This window comes from Scyliorhinus torazame, chromosome 9, assembly GCF_047496885.1.
Source record: "Scyliorhinus torazame isolate Kashiwa2021f chromosome 9, sScyTor2.1, whole genome shotgun sequence".
NCBI lineage: Eukaryota > Metazoa > Chordata > Chondrichthyes > Carcharhiniformes > Scyliorhinidae > Scyliorhinus > Scyliorhinus torazame.
Window position 1 is genome coordinate 47372756 of NC_092715.1, and position 20365 is coordinate 47393120.

Sequence of the window (20365 nt, forward strand, 5' to 3'; positions counted from 1 at the left end):
TTGTCAGTTTCCAGGGCCAGGGACAAAGCTCTTCGTTGCTGCAATATACTGCGGCATGGAAGTGTAAGATGCACCATATGCAAAACCGGGCTGTAGCTTCAGGGAATCGGTGAGCAGAGGTCAGATGGAGGAAGTAACATTCAAGGTAATCGCCCAGAGTTGCTCTCATGCTCCACCTCTTGCTGACTGGGGGAATAACAGTTGCTTTGGAGTAGGCCACGTGCCCAGGATTTTTTAAAAGTCATGCAAATGTTGAGTAATTCTATCGAACACACATCCAAGACAATCACGCTTCCAACCTACTCAGAAACAAATAGTCAAGAACCTTTCAAAAAAAACACAGGACGTTTTCACCAAATAACTCCGTTTGGTGAAAAGGATTGTCACTCTGCGGTTATATTGGAAAGTATTTTTGTCCCTCACTGTTATTTCTGGTGAAATGATGGACACGTTCCGAAGGAAGCAATTATGATTTTGCTAGAATTGACAAACAGTGCAATTTGTCACAGACGCATTTATAATGTTTCTGTGTTCAGGAACCAGACCAATTTTTGTATCAAAAAACATCCGCAAATGAGATTATAGACTGCATTAAGCAGCAGTTATTTGACGGCTGAATCAGAGAAATTAAAACCCAGAATCTCGCTGAGGAAAACAGGAAGAATCGCATCAAGGCGTGAAGAATTCACTTCGGGTTGGGGGCAGGGTCAAGGGAAATGCCGATTTGGGAACCACAGATTTGAGCCAGGGAGGTGGGATGGAAATTTCCGGAAATGGGAAGATGAGGGGATTAAGACACTAAAAGATTTGTTTCTTCGGGGTCAGTTTGCAGGATTGAAGGAGCTGGAAGCGAAGTGTGGGCTGGAGCAGGGGGAAATGTTTAGATACATGCAGGTTCGAGATTTTGCCAGAAAGGAGATACAGAGCTTCCCGGAGGAACCGGCCTCCACATTGCTGGAGGAGGTGCTGACGACAAGGGGACTGGAGAAGGGGGTAGTATCAGCGGTGTACGGAGATATTTTGGAAGAGGATAAGGCACCACTGGAAGGGATCAAAGCAAAGTGGCAGGAAGAGTTGGGAAAGGTTATAGAGGAGGGGGTCTGGTGTGAGGTGCTCCATTTACTATGCCTCCACCTCATGTGCAAGGTTGGGGCTGATACAGCTGAAGGTGGTATACAGAGCACACCTCACGAGGGCGAGGATGAGCCGATTCTTTGAAGGAGTAGAAGATGTGTGTGAGCGTTGCGGGGCGGGGCCCGCTAATCACGTTCATATGTTTTGGTCCTGTCCAAAGCTAGGGGATTACTGGAAGGAGGTTTTTAAGGGTAATTTCCAAGGTGGTGCGTGTGAAACTGGACCCGGGTCCCCGGGAGGCCATATTCGGGGTGTCGGATCAGCCAGTGTTGGAAACGGGTGCGGAGGCAGATATCATAACCTTCGCCTCATTGACCGCCCGAAGGTGGACCCTGATAGGTTGGAGAGCAACCTCTCCAACCTGTGCCCTGGCGTGGCGGGGGACCTATTGGAATTCTTAACTCGTGAGAAGGTTATTTGAACTGAGGGGAAGGACGGAGGGGTTCTACAAGTCATGGGCATTAGTCATTATGCACTTTCAAGAACTGGATAACATTGAACATTAGTTGGGGGGGGATGGGTGGGAGGGTTGGGGGGGAGGGGGGCTAAGATATTACGGGTGACTATGGGTAATCCCTGATTCCTTTTTGTCATTTGTTTATGTAAACATGCGGGCTAATGTTTGGGGGTTGGTGAGAGGATGGGATCGTTGTTATTGTTGTGGGGACTGACATATTTGTTACTGATAATTGTTTATTGTTGGTGGGTGTAAATTTGGGAGAAAATGTGAAAAAGGAGGAGAATAAAAATATTTTTTTAAAAATAGGTGTGAAGAATTAAAACAGAAAGATATGGAGAGGGGTTTAGGTGGAGTTGGTACAAGGAAATGGAGAGGGGTGTGACTTGAATTAGACGAGGGTTTGAAAAGGGGCACCAGTAGAAGTTGAACAGTAAAATGAAGGCAGGCATGACTAGCATTAGAACAGTGAAGTGGCGGGCAGCACGGTGGCGCAGTGGTTAGCATTACTGCCTCACGGCACTGAGGTCCCAGGTTCGATCCCGGCTCTGGGTTACTGTCTGTGTGGAGTTTGCACATTCTCCCAGTGTTTGCGTGGGTTTTGCCCCCACAACCCAAAGATGTGCTGGGTAGGTTGGTTGGCCACGCTAAATTGTCCCTTAATTGGAAAAAATGAATTGGGTACTCTAAATTTATTTTTAAAAAGAACAGCGAAGTGAAACAGGGTGTTGGTGACGTTTGAGCTGGCATTGTTAGAGTTAGAACAAGGGAAAAAAGTGGAGAACTGTGGTCGAATCTGAGAAATTGAAACTGGTTCAGTATATTTTATGTTTTCCCTATGTATTTTCTTTTGATGTATGGACTGAACTGTCTGAACTGTACACAGAACAATACTTTTCACTGTACCTTGGTACATGTGACAATAAACAAATCCAAACCAATATTATATTGGAAATAGTTTTTATTTTGGAGAAGAGAGATAGTTTACCATTGCTTTTCATCCTGAAATCATCAGGACAAACACAAGAATGCCAATCTTGAAACGATTGCAACAATTTATCCCTTGGAAAAAGGGGTGCTGATTAGTTGGCAAGTTGACTCTGATTGGCCACGGCATTGCCCTGGGGAAAACAGCAGGGAACCATAAACCCTCCAGTAATAACTATAGGCTCCCGAATAGGCACACGGCTTGAACATATTCCTTTTGTTTGCAGAGAACGGGTCCTTGCGTCGGAGTGTATGTTGCTTCTCACAAGCATGAATGATCTACATTACAAGTCGATTGATTATCTTAAATTGATTTTTAGTGTAGCTAATAACGCTCTCAGGATTGTCCAGCAAGTGCTGCACAATTGCAGAAATATATCTATCAGCAGACTGATGTTTTGGAAGCACAGGTTGGTTGAGTACAGTCTGTACACTGCCTATTACTAGCAGCTGGAGGCACATGCTGTTTGATTTGATCAGCCAATCATTGAATTTCAGTGCAGGTGTGATACCAGGGATGTGGACCGTAAGTCCCAACGATTGACTGATCGAATCAAACAGCATGTTCTCTCAGCTATTCATACCTGGCAGAGTACATGTGACTGCACGTGTCTCCCCTCTTTCCCCACCTTCACTGTTAACTAGTTGATGAAACAATTAGGAAAGAAACCATGATTCCATAAATCCACTTCATAGTGAAATCAGCATAGGCCAGAAATAGAGGCAGATAAGTACAACTCTCTGACCTAAACTTTGGAAGACCAGTCAGATGATAGGTTACAGTGCTGCTAAATGCTAAAAAGACAAAGGAGCGAACCAGCAGCCTTTGCATCCTGGTCCATTTAATCCTTATAGTGCAGTCTAAATAAATAAAAATGGAAGAATTGTTCCTTGAAATTAAATTTTGACACTTGCACACCATTCCTTAGCTGCTTTATTTTAATGCTAAAATGGATCGCTCAATTCAACCATTAGTATTACTGCTATTCAGTGGCCCCACTTTAAGGCACAGTTCCATCTGATCAAACTTGCTCCTGTCTCACAGTGAGATCTAGGGTTAGATCTATTCTATGCATTAAGAATTAAACCCCCGGCAATAGATGACCATTTGTAAGTGAGACAATTTCTTTATCAATCCATTCTGAGGGCAGCACGGCGATGCAGTGGCTGGCACTGCTGCCTCACGGAGCCAAGGACCCGGGTTCGATCCCAGCGACGAGTCACTGTTCATGTGGAGTTTGCACATTCGCCCCGTGTTTGCGCGAGCCTCACCCACAAAGATGTGTACGGTAGGTGGATTGGCCACATTAAAATTGCCCCTTAATTGAGAAAAAAAAAGAATTGGGTACTCTAAATTTATAAACAAAAACAAAAAAATCAATCCATTCTTTTGGGATTGGCATTTCTTTTCAATCAGGATAATTGGAAGTTGGTTAGTATATTGGATTAGTTATGCACTTACCTGGAGCTGACACTGTTAGCAATGTAGAGTTCAATAAATTTCATCACTTTCCAAGAAGTCTTTGTTAAGTTGCAAACCATGTGTAATCCACTTGATTCATTCCTTTTTAAAAAATTTTAGAGTACCTAATTATTTTTTTTCAATTAAGGGCCAATTTAGCGTGGCCAATCCACCTAAGCTGCACATCTTTGGGTTGTGGTGGTGAGACCCACGCAGTCACGGGGAGAATGTGCAAACTCCACACAGGCAGTGACCCGGGGCCGGGAATGAACCCAGGTCCTCAGCGCCGTAGGCAGCAATGCTAACCACTATGCCACCGTGCATTCTTTACTTGATTCATTCCTATTGCCGCCGCTGTCATTGTTCCCTCAATGGATGAGAAAATTATGAAGAATCTGGCAATAATTCTTCATTCACATAAAATATCAGCTATCATCATCATTGCGTCATCGTCTGCTCATAAATTCTGAACACAGAGGGGAAATGGTCCTTATATTGAACTTCATGAACTGTCTATGAGATACTAATTTTTCTTTCCCATTTTATCCCTGACCAGATTATGGCAATTGGTTGTAGTGTTGGGTGACCTCGAGGTAGCTCTGCATGTGTTAGACTGAAGCGCACCTCACCACTTTACCACAGTCATCCCCCATAGCGTGGCCTTATTTGCATGCTGGGACACCTGCCTACCATATTGCTTATCAGTAGATGATTTACTCCTGGTGATACCTCCATTTTCAGGATATTCTGCATGATTATCTTTTTCTTTCCTGCCTCTCTGTCCTGCTCTGAATTCAGGACAAAAAACTAATCTCTAACCTGCAGTTCATTCGTTGGACGCTGTAATTTGCTGACTCTTCTCAAGCCAAAATGCTAAAGTGAAAAGTTGGAAGTCCTTGACGCTTCATAATCAAAAGGGTCAGCCAGCCTCAGTGATTCGTATCAGCCATTAAACGATACATTACACTTGGTTGTCAACATAAGATAGTAAAGCAATCTGAAAGATAAATGACGGAAGCAAATGAGATCCAATAAATTTGAATCTATCACCAATGCGCCTTCATGTTTAATTACTATTCAGTCATTTTTTATTACATTCTATTTGTCACCAAAACTATTTCCTGCCAGCCTCCTTGAGATCCGTTCTATTTTTCTATGACATTGTGTTAAGGTAAGGGACCCTGTGACCCCCTAACATTACATCCAGCAGGTATCTGTAATGGTACCCATAGCTCACGTGGCTAAATTCATCTTAAATTTCATTGTTTAGATTGGCAGCCGTGGCCTTTTTGGTCACTGGATTCTGAGTCACAAATTTCCAGATTCAAGACCCATTTCAGACATTATGCTTAAAATCAAGGGTTTAACTCCAGTGTGGTACTGAGAGAGTGCTGCACGGTTGGAGGCCCTGTCTTTAGGATGAGTAATTGAACCAAGGTTCCACCTGGCTGTTCGGGTGGACGTAGAAGAACCGATGGATCTTTTTGAAGAAGCCGGAAGTTATCCCTGGTGTCCTGCCCGATATGTATCGCTCAACCAACATCACAAAAACAGATTACCTGTTCATTAGCATATTGCTGCTTTCGGGAGTTTACTGTGCACATATTGGCTTATACGCTTCCTACAACTCTCTTCAAAAATACCTCATTGCCTGGAAGAAACTTTGAGATGCCTGGTGGTCATGTAAAACATGATGGGGTCGATCTAACGGCCGGGTCGCGCCGAACTCCGGAAGCGACGCGGCCGGTAAATCTCGCAAGAGGCCTCTTGCAAGATGTACCCAGCTTGCCACGCCGCGCAAAATGTTGCGATCTGGATGTGCACGGGACCTAAATTTGCATATTTAAGTGTGCAGTTCGGCACGCTTAAATATGTCTCCGCCAGATCTAACCAACGCCTGGGACTGAATCCCCTTGCAAAGGAGACCCCAGCTGGCACTATTTAAAACTGGTCTCCATAAATGGGTAGGGGGGTTTCTCCCAGGTGATCGGGGCCTCTGGGAAGGGAGGCACCCTTGCAGTACCACCTGGACACCTGGCAGTGCTACCTGGGTGTCAGCCTGGAATGGCCAGGTGGCACTGCAAGGGTGCTAGTCTGATGATGCCAAGGTGAATTTCACCCGCACCGGGGATCAGCCCTGGAGTGCCCTTATGAGGTGGGGTACAGGGGGCTCAAGGACCCCCTACAGGTAAGTTGGGGCATTGGGGGTAATAATAATAATCTTTATTGTCACAAGTAGGCTTACATTAACACTGCAATGAAGTTACTGTAAAAAGCCCCCAGTCGTCACATTCCGGCGCCTGTTCAGGTGCACACAGGGAGAATATAGAATGTCCAATTCACCAAACAAGAACATCTCTCGGGACTTTAGGGGCAGCACGGTAGCATTGTGGATAGCACAATTGCTTCACAGCTCCAGGGTCCCAGGTTCGATTCCGGCTTGGGTCACTGTCTGTGCGGAGTCTGCACATCCTCTCCGTGTGTGCGTGGGTTTCCTCCAGGTGCTCCGATTTCCTCCCACAGTCCAAAGATGTACAGGTTAGGTGGATTGGCCATGATAAATTGCCCTTAGTGTCCAAAATTGCCCTTAGTGTTGGGTGGGGTTACTGGGTTACGGGGATAGGGTGGAGGTATTGATCTTGGGTAAGGTGTTCTTTCCAAGAGCCGGTGCAGACTCGACGGGCCGAATGGCCTCCTTCTGCACTGTAAATTCTATGAAACTAACTCTATGAAACTTGCGGGAGGAAACTGGAGCACCGGGAGGAAATCTACGCAGACACGGGGAGAAGGTGCAGACTCCGCACAGACAGTGACCCAAGCGGTAATCGAACCTGGGACCCTGGCCCTGTAAAGCAACTGTTCTACCGTGCCGCCCTGTAAGTGCGAGCTCGGTAGGACATTCCTCACCGAGTCCTGAAAAAATAACAAGAGTCCCGTTTGATAGAGGGGTTGTTACCGGCACTACAAACACCAGGAAACACGCCACCAAACCCACCCAAAGGGGACTCCTTTTTTGCTTGTTAAATCACGCCCTATATAAATGCATTTCTTGTTAAATATGGTGAACTTTGGTGTTACAATGTGCGACATTGAATGCTGTGGTAGTTTCAACTTGAAACCTTGCATGGTGCATCGTAGTGTGGGTTGGAAGTATGCCATGTTTTAGCTAGCAAAAGGTCACCCCACCTTCCATAAATTATGTTAATGTTGTTATTTGTTTGAATGTAATGGGAAATTTGCTGTCATACTCATTTTCTTGTGACTGTTGACTGATTTTGATGTCGTTTGCAATTTGCTACAAAGCCACAGCTCTGTTTGTGGCTGGAGATTAGTAGGAAAAAGTCGATTGGATTTAACCCCCGACCCCCTGAAATGTCTGTCATCAGTCCTACCACCCGATCGCTGTTTCAGAAGGGGACCTCTCTGGGGAGGAAGTCCCGCCCTAGAGAGCCAATCTGATTGGCCACCAACTCCGCAGTCCCAGCAGCACCAAAATCAAGCGGTGGCCACTTATAGAACTGCAGGCATTCCCAAAGGAAAGGAAGCAATGTAGCCCAGACTTAGAATTAAGGCTGGATTTTGGCTGGATGGGCCTGGCTAGAAGGCCCCCTTGAGCCAGGGTGGGGAGAGGGGTGGGTGGTTGGATTGGAGAGGTTTGCAGGGGGAAGGTTAAAGGGGAGGAGTAACGGTCTTGAGGTTGGTGCCTCCAATGGGAATAGGGGATCACCCCAAAGGGGTGAACTCTCTCTTCCTGCCTGACAGCAACACGCACAGTGAAAACTTACAGGCTCCCAGCCTCCCCCTGCCGCACATAAAACCGCAGCAGAGTTGAATCCCTTAAGTGGCCACAATAAGGCAGGATGCCATAATATGGGTTACAGGTCAGGGAGTGGGAAGGCCACCCCACTTTATTTTATGAGCCCGCCACCACCTTCAGAAGCATTGGCAGAAGTCTGTTAAATCCAGCCCAGTGTTACTTTTATTAATATCTGGAGTTCAGTGGGTGCTTCCTTCACCTACAGCCTTTGAAGGTCGCCTCAATTCTTGTGTCTTGGGGCCCCCCTTTCTTGTTCCAACCACCTGTGAAATCTTACCAGAGCAGATTTTTTTCTCTCAGTTCAGCTTCTTTCACTTGCTGGTGAGAGTCAGAAAGCTCTGAAGATCTTTGTCTTCCCAGCATTCAAAGGACAAGTGAAAACATGGTATTAAAATGATAGGAACTATGGTTACACCTGGAGGATTTTCCACTGCTTGTAAGGAAGTGACTTCAACTCCTCAACTGCTTACATCAGCCAAATTAAATCCATTGCTCCGTCACATCGCAGCGAATGTCCCACCAGTCATTGTTCAAACTACCGGAGCATCTGTGAGCATGGCCCTCAGCAAGGTCCTCAATTCCCTTCGGAATTCTATGTACCCTCTCTGAAATTAAGATTAGCATGAGTATCAGGGTAAGTTGGAGTTGGTCCCGCATTGCTTCCCGGGCATCTTACTATGGGCACAAAACTCATTCCTGACAGTAGTGCAAAACAAGCTTGTGGCAAATTGGGTTTCCTCCGGGTGCTGTTCCCTCCCACAGTCCAAAGATGTGCAGCTTAGATGGGTTGGCCATACTAAATTTCTCCTTAGTGTCCAAAGGTTATGTGGGGTTTCGAGGTTACTGGGATAGGGCGCAGATTGGGCCTAGGTAGGTGCTCTGTCGGAGGGTCGGTGCAGACCGATGGGCCAAATGGCCTCCTTCTGCACTGTAGGGATTCTATAGAATCAATTAAAATTAAATAAGATGCTGTGAGTTTGAATTGTGCGACTGGGCACCCCTTCTGCCTATTTGATGCCATTGAAACTGATTTAGACCATTAAGGTACACTTTGCTATCATTATCTTCTTTAGTGAAGAGTAACAACATTTATCCCCAAAACTATTTGGGAGGTGGGGGGGGGTGATCTTAGTACCAGTATCTAGGAGCAAACCTTATTGCTGAACAAGTAAGGAACAGGAATAGAAAAAGAAACCACCCTTTCCCCATTAAGTTGATTCTTTAATAATTCTTTTAGAACCGTAACCTGGTAGTAAAACTCAAACAGCATTCAGTGCCCTGGTCTTCATTCAACATAAAAGCTGTTATTGCCAAAATCCCATAGCGAGCAGAAACATGTGAAAGAGGTGCCATGTGTGGCCTTCGGCGGGAAACGAGGTGGAATCCCTGCCGGGTGGTTTGGTGTGATCCAGATCGCAATCCACCCACATTGGGAATCTTTTTTTAGCTGGCGACGATTCATGCTGAGAATGTGATTTGTGTGACCTGCAAATGCCAGCAAGGCCGGTCCTCAGAATAACACTACAGCAGCCGCCGTTCTCATTTGCAAAGACCTCCTCCCCACCAATCGCTGTCATCGGTCCCCTCCCGCCCACCCCCTTCAGAACCCACCTGTTGGCAGTGCCAATCTGGCATTGCCCCCTTGAGCCCTGTCAGTGCCACTGCCAGGCTGGCAGGGGCTATGCTCGGTGTAGTGTAACATGTCCAGCCATGTTCCTGACCACCCGGAGGCTATAATGGCCTCTGACAATAATAATAATTATAATAATCTTTATTAGTGTCACAAATAGGCTTACATTAACAATGCAATGAAGTTACTTTGAAAATCCCGAGTCGCCACACTCTGGTGCCTGTTCGGGTTCACAGAAGGAGAATTCAGGATGCCCAATTCACCTAACAAGCACATCTTTCGGGACTCGTGGGAGGAAACCGGAGCATCCCACGGAAACCCACACGGATACAGGGAGAACGTGCAGACTCCACACAAACAGTGACCCAATCCGGGAATTGAACCTGGGTCCCTGCCACTGTGAAGCAACACTGCTAACCAACTGTGCTACCGTGCCACCCCGTGGCATGGTCATCATGCCTATCCAGAGAATTCAACAGTGGCTATGAGAAGGCCCACTTTGTGGAACTCTTGCACTTTAATATTTGAGTGGTGCAATTGCTTCTATGGTGGAAAAGCTCTTCCAGTACAGGCATGTTGTTCAGGCTTCAGCGGTTGAAAAATATCCAATAAAAAATAATTGCTGTCAGACAGAGCACCTGCTTTGTAGGAAGCACATCAGACTTTAAACAATCACACTATATGAAATAAAGCACGCAGATCGAGCACCTACTCTTTCTCGGACGCAATTCAGAGTAGAAGTAAACCCAATGTGGAAAAAATGCACCAAGGCAGGACATCTGCCCTTTGTAAGATGCAATTCAGAGTTGAAAAAAATCCACTCCAGAAGAATTGGGTTTCAAGGGCGGCGTATGGCGAATACCGGAAGGCCGCTGCATACAACCTTAATCTCAGTAATGTGATTAGAATGAATGCAAATGAGCTGTGAACATGGGCAAGATCCTGATCACGCCGTCTGGAGTGGGCCGGGAGCTTCGGAAACTGTTTTATGCCCGACACAAATCCCGATTCGGGCCTCTCCCGTAATTCTCCCGACACAGCAGGATTTGCACCAGGCGCAACACAGCTGGAGAATCACCCCCAATATGAGTAAATTGGATGGGCCGCATGGTGGCACAGTGGTTAGCATTGCTGACTACGGCGCTGAGGACCCAGGTTCGAATCCCGGCCCTGGGTCACTGTCCGTGAGGAGTTTGCACATTCTCCCCGTGTCTGCGTGAGTTTCACCCCCACAACCCAAAAGATGTGCAGGTTAGGTGGATTGGCCACGCAAAATTGCCCCTTAATTGGAAAAAATAATTGGGTACTCTAAATTTATAATTAAAAAAATAATATTATTATTCTCCTTCTGTACTGTAAAATGATATAGTGCAGATTTATTTGTTTTTAAGGGCAGCACGGTAGCATTGTGGATAGCACAATTGCTTCACAGCTCCAGGGTCCCAGGTTTGATTGCGGCTTGTGTCACTGTCTGTGCGGAGTCTGCACACCCTCCCCGTGTGTGCGTGGGTTTCCTCCGGGTGCTCCGGTTTCCTCCCACAGTCCAAAGATGTGCAGGTTAGGTGGATTGGCCATGATAAATTGCCCTTAGTGTCCAAAATTGCCCTTAGTGTTGGGTGAAGGTGTTGACTTTGGGTAGGGCTCTCTTTCCAAGAGCTGGTGCAGGCTCAGTGGGCCAAATGGCCTCCTTCTGCACTGTAAATTCAATGATAATCTATGATTAATCTAGGACAAAGGTTTGCTCAACATCGTGGGCCGAAGGGCCTATTCTGTGCTGTATTTTTCTATGTTTTCTATGTATCCCACTGCCTCTCACTGAATATACCAATGATATGGTGTACATAAGCTCTTAAGTAGAAAGATTTACAGAGCAGGAGTAGTCTGGAGACGGGGAGTGATTTTTTAGAATGAAATCACTCAGTGGGGGTAACAGTCTTGGGATTTCTTAAACCGCTACTATTAATGAGTTCTTGCTGCAATCCTATGTATGGATGGTGTAATGAACACTCTGGTATATGTTATGTTAAAATTTTGGGCGTTGAGATGATTAAACCTGGTTTTAGTTTTTTCCTTAATTAGCTTTCTGCCCTCTATTACAGTAAAAACGTGTTAAAATGTTTAACAGAATCATTACAAAGTATACTGTGAACCATCTGTTCTCCAGTACGGAGGAGGTGCCACTGCTTTTTCTGGCCATTGCAAACAATACAGCTGGACCATCGCTTAGTTTGAATTTGATACCTTGAAAGATACCTTTAATTTTTTTTTAATGTTTATTTTTACAGCAATAACCCAGCACATAGATACTTCCTGGCAACCGACCCAGTCACTGGAGATCTATACATCTCAGATACCAACACACGGAGGATCTATCATCCAAAATCCCTGATTGGTGCGAAAGATCTGACGGCTAACTCTGAAGTGGTAGCTGGGACTGGAGAACTATGTCTGCCGTTTGATGAAGCTCGATGTGGAGATGGAGGCAAAGCTGTTGAAGCTTCATTGATGGGTCCCAAAGGTATGTTGCAGATACTCACACATCCGTGCATGCACATACACAAACACAGCCAAATTTAGATACACATTGGGTGAAATTCTCCGTCACCATTAATTAGTGGGGTTCACGATGAAGGGGAGAATCGGGCGTTGTGAAGAAAAGGCGCCGATCCGTTTCCGAGGCTCCGCCCCCTGCTGGTGGTGGGATGGGAGTTCGTGCCCACACACCAGTGGGAGGATGCAAACAGGTCTTAATGACCTATTTGCATCCACTTAGCAGGCTGGGCACCATATCCTCTGGATCCTCGGATTCTCCGATCCCGTGGGTGGGGATCACTGCAAGTATTTCCCAGCGTGGCCCTGACGTGATAGACCTTGCTGTGGGTCAAGGGGGCAATTCCTTAAGGGAGTTGCCCCTAAAGTCCATCCGAGGGCCACCACCCGCAACATACAATACCTGCCTACCCCACCCTCACAGGACTCCCCCCTCCCCCCAAAGCTCCCCCAGAGACCCCCCCAGATAAACAGACCCTCAGAAGCCCCTTAAATAGGGAGAACTCTTCACAGAGACCCCCTAAATAAAGGCACCTCCACAGACCCCCCAGAAAAGAGACCCCTGTCCGGACACCCCCCAGAAAAGAGAAGCCTGTCACGAATCCCACTTGAAAGAAGATCCTTGTCTGGATGCCAGAGAGCAGTCCAGCCAGAGGCAGTGAAAAACAATTGTAACACCCACCTGGCATACACCAGACAGAGGAAGAGAAAGTGGTGACATGTGTTCAAACCCCTCCGCTCATTGAGATGTCTGCCATTCATTCCTTTCCCTTAGTGGGCTGTCATTGACAGCTTACACACACACACACAACTGTTAGCCTTGCTTCATTCATTTTCCTTCACGGTTGAGTGTCTCTGAAGTTCTCTAACCACAATATTTACAAACATCAACCACATCAAAGTGAGTTAAGTGCTGTCAATTTTCAGCTGAGCACTTCAAAATCACTCAAGCATGAATGGGGGTAATTGGTATTCACTAACGCTCTTTCAAGTGGTTTATAAACATTGTGTTTAGAGCACTTTAGAGTTACTCAACCGTGAAGGAAGCAAGGCTAACAGCTGTGTGTGTTTGGAGCTCTCTGATGCTTCCTCTGCCTGAACCGGCAGGTGTATTGTTCGGCTTTGTGTTACAACAATAATTTTTTGCACTCCCTCTGTCTGGACTGCTCTAGCTTCCAGATAGGGGCCTCCTTTGTGGGGAGTTTCCTGACAGGTTTCTATTTTCTGGGATTGGGGGGGGGGGGGGGGGGGGGCGGGGGCTGCCTCACAGGTTTCTTTTTTCTGGGGGACCTCCTGACAGGGGTCTCTTTATGGGGGGGGGGCTTCCTGATGGAACTCTTTTCAGGGGGAGCTTCCTGACAGGGGTCTCTTTTTTTGGGGGGGTGGGCTTCCAGACACGTTTCTCTTTTTGGGGGGTTCCTGGCAGGTTTCTCTTTACTGGGGGGGCTTCCTGGCAAGTTTATATTATCTGGGGGGCTTCCGGGCAGGTTTCTCTTTTCTGGGGGGAGGGGCTTCCTGACAGGGGTCTCTTTTTGGGGGGTGTCTATGGGGCATCTCCCTATTTAGGGGCTCTCTCTGGTGAGTCCCCCTATTTTAGAGTCTCTGGAAGGAGCGGGGGATGCGGATCGGGGACGGGACACCCCCATATGTGGGAGAAGGGGGGACTTGGAAAATCCGGTGATGGGGGGCTTATTTGCAAGGGGGGGAAGTGGGGGTGGCCATCCGCGGGACACCGCTATTGGGCCACATGCTCAAAATGGTGGCCCGATAGCAGGAATCCCTCCTAATCCTCACCTTGCATAGGTTTTCATGGCAAAGGATAGTGAATTGCTTCCTGTGCTGGGAGTGCAAATCAGTTGCAGGTCACCTCTGGCGGGAGACCATTCTCTTGCCCATGGTCACACACAAAATTACATACCCACACACAAAACATTCACACACCCAAAACATTCACACACTCAAAACCACAAACATACACACATCCACGTATGCTAGCAAAGTTATGCATTCGTAAACCAAACTGAGATTATGTTTGTGAGAGACTGAATTATACCCAGGTAGGTGTCAGAGTCATGATCACTTAGTACAGGGACCGGATTGTTACGATTTGGAAATTTAAGAGAGTAACAGATTGTGGGTGTTAATTTCTTAAAATGACGAATGCCACTTCTTACACTGTTGCCTTTAGTTTCACTGTTGAAAACTGAAACCGTCAGACCAGTCTGTTGCTCTGCTATAATGAGATCTGTGCTGTAGTGAATATCCCAGACATGCAAGAGTCAGGAGTCACAGTGGGAGTAGCCTTAGAACAAAGACAGTGCAATAAATGAGAGAGCTTTCTAATGAGGGTACTGCGTATTTCCACATTAGCACTCTTGAGAGCCTCAGTGACTCAAGTGAGTCTTATAATTGGATGGAATTTTCATAAAAGCACTCGGAGACGTTCAGTTCGAGACCAGCAAACTCTGAGGGAAGTGGCAGACAATGAACCGTGTATGAAGGCCGGGAGACTCCAGGAACAACCCAGCACATTACAAACCCTTTCTTTGCCAGTTTGTCTGTAATTCAGAAATCTTGAATGGAGAATAGTTGGAAGTTCTTGTTAACTAAAACCCAGTTAGAACACTGCGTGGACACCACCTTTTAATACTTTGCTGTTCGCATCCTCCTCCAGCCTGAGTAGATCTGTTGCCATTAGGCACTTGACTAATTTAACAACATCAATACTTAATGCAGCAGTCATAAAAGTCTTGATTATTGAGAGCTAGGTAAAGGCCAGCCTCCTTGCCCTGTTTCGAGGTTTGTCAGTGTCACAGTGATTTTGTATTTCTTGTTGACAGGGATTGCCATTGACAAGAATGGTTTGATGTACTTTGTGGATGGAACCATGATCAGAAAAGTGGATCAGAATGGAATAATTTCCACACTGCTAGGCTCCAATGACCTCACGTCAGCTCGACCTTTGACCTGTGACACCACCATGCATATAAGCCAGGTATGGTTCAGCATTTAAACAGGAGAAGGCGCAGGAAACAGTAATAGGATTGAAAAGACTTTTCCCAAAAAACAGAATCCTGAATGGAAATGAAAAAAAAATAACTTGCATCCATGAACCATCACTAATGGCAGTGACAACAACAAATACGTCCGATGAACAGCTAATCGCTTTGTGACAGCTTTGGTTGGCAGATTTTTAATCAAAATACTGGAATATATCTTTGAGATGTGAAGTTGTTGGGTGTTTTAAAAATAAAATCTAACTGAAGAAAGCCAATGTTTGTACCTTGCATCCGAATGGCAATGTTCTACTCCCCGAGTAGAGTTTGAGGTGAGAGATGCCAACAGTGTCCCTGCTGATTTCATCTGTGGGAAGTACACCCATCTCCAGCTCCTCAGAAACCATGTTAGGGAACTGGAGCTGGAGCTGGATGAACTTCGGATCATTCGGGAGGCAGAGGTGGTCATAGGTAGAAGCTTCAGGGAGGTAGTTACTCCGAAGAATAAAGATAGATGGGTGACGGTGAGAGGGGCTGGGAGGAAGCAGTCAGTACAGGGATCCCTTGTGGTCGTTCCCCTTAGTAACAAGTATACCGCTTTGTATACTTTGGGGGGGGGGACTTACCAGGGGTAAGCCATGGGGTGCAGGTCTCTGGCACAGAGTCTGTCCCTGTTGCTCAGAAGGGAAGGGGGGAGAGGAGTAGAGCATTAGTCATTGGAGACTCCATAGTTAGGGAGATAGATAGGAGATTCTGTGGGAACGAGAGAGACTCGCGGTTGGTGTGTTGCCTCCCAGGTGCCAGGGTGCGTGATGTCTCGGATCGTGTTTTCGGGATCCTTAAGGGGGAGGGGGAGCAGCCCCAAGTCGTGGTCCACATAGGTACCAACGACATGGGTAGGAAAAGGGATAGGGATGTAAGGCAGGAATTCAGGGAGCTAGGGTGGAAACTTAGATCTAGGACAAACAGAGTTATTATCTCTGGGTAGTTACCCGTGCCACGTGATAGCGAGACGAGGAATAGGGAAAGAGAGGAGTTGAACGCGTGGCTACAGGGATGGTGCAGGAGGGAGGGTTTCAGATTTCTGGATAATTGTGGCTCATTCTGGGGTCGGTGGGACCTCTACAAACGGGATGGTCTACACCTGGACCAGAGGGGTACCAATATCCTGGGGGGGAAATTTGCTAATGCTCTTCGGGAGGGTTTAAACTAGTTCAGCAGGGGCTTGGGAACCTGAATTGTAGCTCCAGTATACAGGAGGTTGAGAGTAGTGAGGTCATGAGTAAGGTTTTAAAGTTGCAGGAGTGTACCGGCAGGCAGGAAGGTGATTTAAAGTGTGTCTTCTTCAATGCCAGGAGCATCCGGAATAAGGTGGGTGAACTTGCGGCATGGGTTGGTACCTGGGACTTCGATGATGTGGCCATTTCGGAGACATGGATAGAGCAGGGACAGGAATGGTTGTTGCAGATGCCGGGGTTTAGATATTTCAGTAAGCTCAGGGAAGGTGGTAAAAAAGGTGGAGGGGTGGCATTGTTAGTCAAGGACAGTATTACGGTGGCAGAAAGGACGTTTGATGAGGACTCGTCGATTGAGGTAGTATGGGCTGAGGTTAGAAACAGGAAAGGAGAGGTCACCCTGTTAGGGGTTTTCTATAGGCCTCCGAAAAGTTCCAGAGATGTAGAGGAAAGGACTGCAAAGAAGATTCTGGATAGGAGCGAAAGCAACAGGGCAGTTGTTATGGGGGACTTTAACTTTCCAAATATTGACTGGAAACGCTATAGTTCGAGTACTTTAGATGGGTCCGTTTTTGTCCAATGTGTGCAGGAGGATTTCCTGACACAGTATGTAGATAGGCCAACGAGAGGCGAGGCCATATTGGATTTGGTACTGGGTAATGAACCAGGACAGGTGTTAGATTTGGAGGTAGGTGAGCACTTTGGTGATAGTGACCACAATTCGATTACGTTTACTTTAGTGATGGAAAGGGATAGGTATATACCCAGGGCAAGAGTTATATCTGAGGGAAAGGCAATTATGATGCAATGAGGCAAGACTTAGGATGCATCAGATGGAGAGGAAAACTGCAGGGGATGGGCACAATGGAAATGTGGAGCTTGTTCAAGGAACAGCTACTGCATGTCCTTGATATTGTATGTACCTGTCAGGCAGGGAGGAAGTGGTCGAGCAAGGGAATCGTGGTTTACTAAGGCAGTCGAAACACTTGTCAAGAGGAAGAAGGAGGCCTATGTAAAGATGAGACATGAAGGTTCTGTAAGGGCGCTCGAGAGTTACAAGTTAGCTAGGAAGGACCTAAAGAGAGAGCTAGGAATAGCCAGGAGGGGACATGAGAAGTCTTTGGCAGGTAGGATCAAGGATAACCCGAAAGCTTTCTATAGATATGTCAGGAATAAAAGAATGACTAGGGTAAGAGTAGGGCCAGTCAAGGACAGTAGTGGGAAGTTGTGCTTGGAGTCCGAGGAGATAGGAGAGGTGCTAAATGAATATTTTTCGTCAGTATTCGCACAGGAAAAAGACAATGTTGTCGAGGAGAATACTGAGATTCAGGCTACTAGACTAGAAGGGCTTGAGGTTCATAAGGAGGAGGTGTTAACAATTCTGGAAAGGGTGAAAATAGATAAGTCCCCTGGGCCGGATGGGATTTATCCTAGGATTCTCTGGGAAGCTAGGGAGGAGATTGCTGAGCCTTTGGCTTTGATCTTTCAGTCATCTTTGTCAACAGGAATAGTGCCAGAAGACTGGAGGATAGCAAATGTTGTTCCCTTGTTCAAGAAGGGGAGTAGAGACAACCCCGGTAACTATAGACCACTGAGCCTTACTTCTGTGGTGGGCAAAATCTTGGAAAGGTTTATAAGAGATCGGGTGTATAATCATCTAGAAAGGAATAATTTGATTCGATATAGTCAACACGGTTTCGTGAAGGGTAGGTCGTGCCTCACAAACCTTATTGAGTTCTTTGAGAAGGTGACCAAACAGGTGGATGAGGGTAAAGCAGTTGATGTGGTGTATATGGATTTCAGTAAAGCGTTTGATAAGGTTCCCCATGGTAGGCTACTGCAGAAAATACGGAAGCATGGGATTCAGGGAGATTTAGCAGTTTGGATCAGAAATTGGCTAGCTGGAAGAAGACAACGGTTGGTGGATGATGGGAAGTGTTCAGACTGGAGTCCAGTTACTAGTGGTGTACCACAAGGATCTGTTTTGGGGCCACTGCTGTTTGTCATTTTTATAAATGACCTGGAGGAGGGCGTAGAAGGATGGGTGAGCAAATTTGCAGATGACACTAAAGTCGGTGGAGTTGTGGACAGTGCGGAAGGATGTTACAAGTTACAGAGGGACATAGATAAGCTGCAGAGCTGGGCTGAGAGGTGGCAAATGGAGTTTAATGCAGAAAAGTGTGAGGTGATTCATTTTGGAAGGAATAACAGGAAGACAGAGTACTGGGCTAATGGTAAGATTCTTGGCAGTGTGGATGAGCAGAGAGATCTCGGTGTCCATGTACATAGATCCCTGAAAGTTGCCACTCAGGTTGAGAGGGTTGTTAAGAAGGCATATGGTGTGTTAGCTTTTATTGGTCGAGGGATTGAGTTTCGGAGCCATGAGGTCATGTTGCAGCTGTACAAAACTCTGGTGTGGCCGCATTTGGAGTATTGCGTGCAATTCTGGTCGCCGCATTATAGGAAGGATGTGGAAGCATTGGAAAGGGTGCATAGGAGATTTACCAGAATGTTGCCTGGTATGGAGGGAAGATCTTATGAGGAAAGGCTGAGGGACTTGAGGCTGTTTTCGTTAGAGAGAAGAAGGTTAAGAGGTGACTTAATTGAGGCATACAAGATGATCAGAGGATTGGATAGGGTGGACAGTGAGAGCCTTTTTCCTCGGATGGTGATGTCTAGCACAAGGGGACATAGCTTTAAATTGAGGGGAGATAGATATAGGACAGATGTCAGAGGTAGGTTCTTTACTCAGAGAGTAGTAAGGGTGTGGAATGCCCTGCCTGCAACAGTAGTGGACTCGCCAACACTAAGTGTATTCAAATGGTCATTGGATAGACATATGGACGATAAGGGAATAGTGTAGATGGGCTTTAGAGTGGTTTCACAGGTCGACGCAACATCGAGGGCCAAAGGGCCTGTACTGCGCTGTAATGTTCTATGTTCTATGAGTACTGAACTCAAATGTTATGCCAGATTGTGCGCTCAAGGTCCGAAACGTCAATTTTAACTTGACAAAATTGTCACAAGAGACCTCAAAATGAGGTGATCAATTTAGCATCCCGGTGATGCTACTGTTTAACCCATTGTCATTTTAACAGGGGCCTACCCTGGGAGGCCAAAACGCTTCCCACTCTTTCCGGTGGGATGACCTTATTAATGTGCAAATTTTGGTGCTGAGACACACATATGACTCCTCCCTCCATTGTCACTTGAGAATTGAGCTGACCCAGGTGTGTGACAGTCACTCTCCAAATAACAGTAGGGTGTACGAGGCCTTGGAAAGGTTTGTTTTTGATTATTCTTGTGGGGCCAGGACGAGGACGAATGGTGTTCCCGGCTCCATAGCAATTTCTTAGCCTTTGCCAACTTCCTCTACTCAACCACTGTACAACCAGTTTTGCACCATCCGACTCCAGCAAGCTGCAGCAGGACGCCCATTTTGTGTCTTTAGCTCGCCGATTCTGTTTGAATGGGGCCCAGGCCACAAAATGAGGCGGACTTCACACTGCCAGAATGGGTGCACTGTTGGTATTCGGCACTGATGGGTTATTCGAAAGTTAAAATTGACCTCCTCGCCCCGACCCAGTGTGTTGGTTAAGCCTACAACCTTTTAACTCAAAGGCGAGAATGCGACCAACTACGTCTAGATCGACATGGGCTGCAATAACCGTTAAAGTTATCTTCCTGAGAGCTTTCACAACATATACGCAGTAGGAATGAAGACCTAAATCTTCCTGTCCCACTCACTTGTGAGAATCGTCACAGGCAGGGCGGGGAATTGGCAGACAAGCAAAAGGTCCGTTGACCTTGGGTGGCAATTTCCAATTCCGGAACAGTTGGGACCGGAAAGTCCCACCCAGCGTCTCCTGGAAATATAGCAGCATCTTTGTCATATTGGGACACCTTTTAAATGTAATAGCAAAATAGGATTTGATTGTAATCTGCAAAATTGGTCAGTTCGAGAAGAAAGAAATGCAAGTGAACCTCCAAGTTTACATAGATTTAATTGAATAATGAAAGAATCCCTTAATTTGTGACTAATTTGTCATTCTATGGAAGTTGAAATCCTTATGAATTTTTGAATATCTGAGGTTCCA

The 20365-nt window shown here is 46.4% G+C and overlaps 1 protein-coding gene across 29 annotated transcripts in view; it reads left to right on the forward strand.

Annotated features, from left to right (window-relative positions):
• Nucleotides 1-20365, forward strand: part of LOC140429166 (teneurin-3) — a 3593949-nt gene that overhangs the window by 3542550 nt on the left and 31034 nt on the right. For all 29 annotated transcript variants that reach the window (XM_072515817.1, XM_072515806.1, XM_072515811.1 and 26 more), the window contains 2 exons: nucleotides 11773-12005; nucleotides 14878-15032. In XM_072515817.1, the coding sequence (XP_072371918.1) occupies nucleotides 11773-12005; nucleotides 14878-15032 (388 nt within the window). The remainder of the gene's footprint in view (nucleotides 1-11772; nucleotides 12006-14877; nucleotides 15033-20365) is intronic.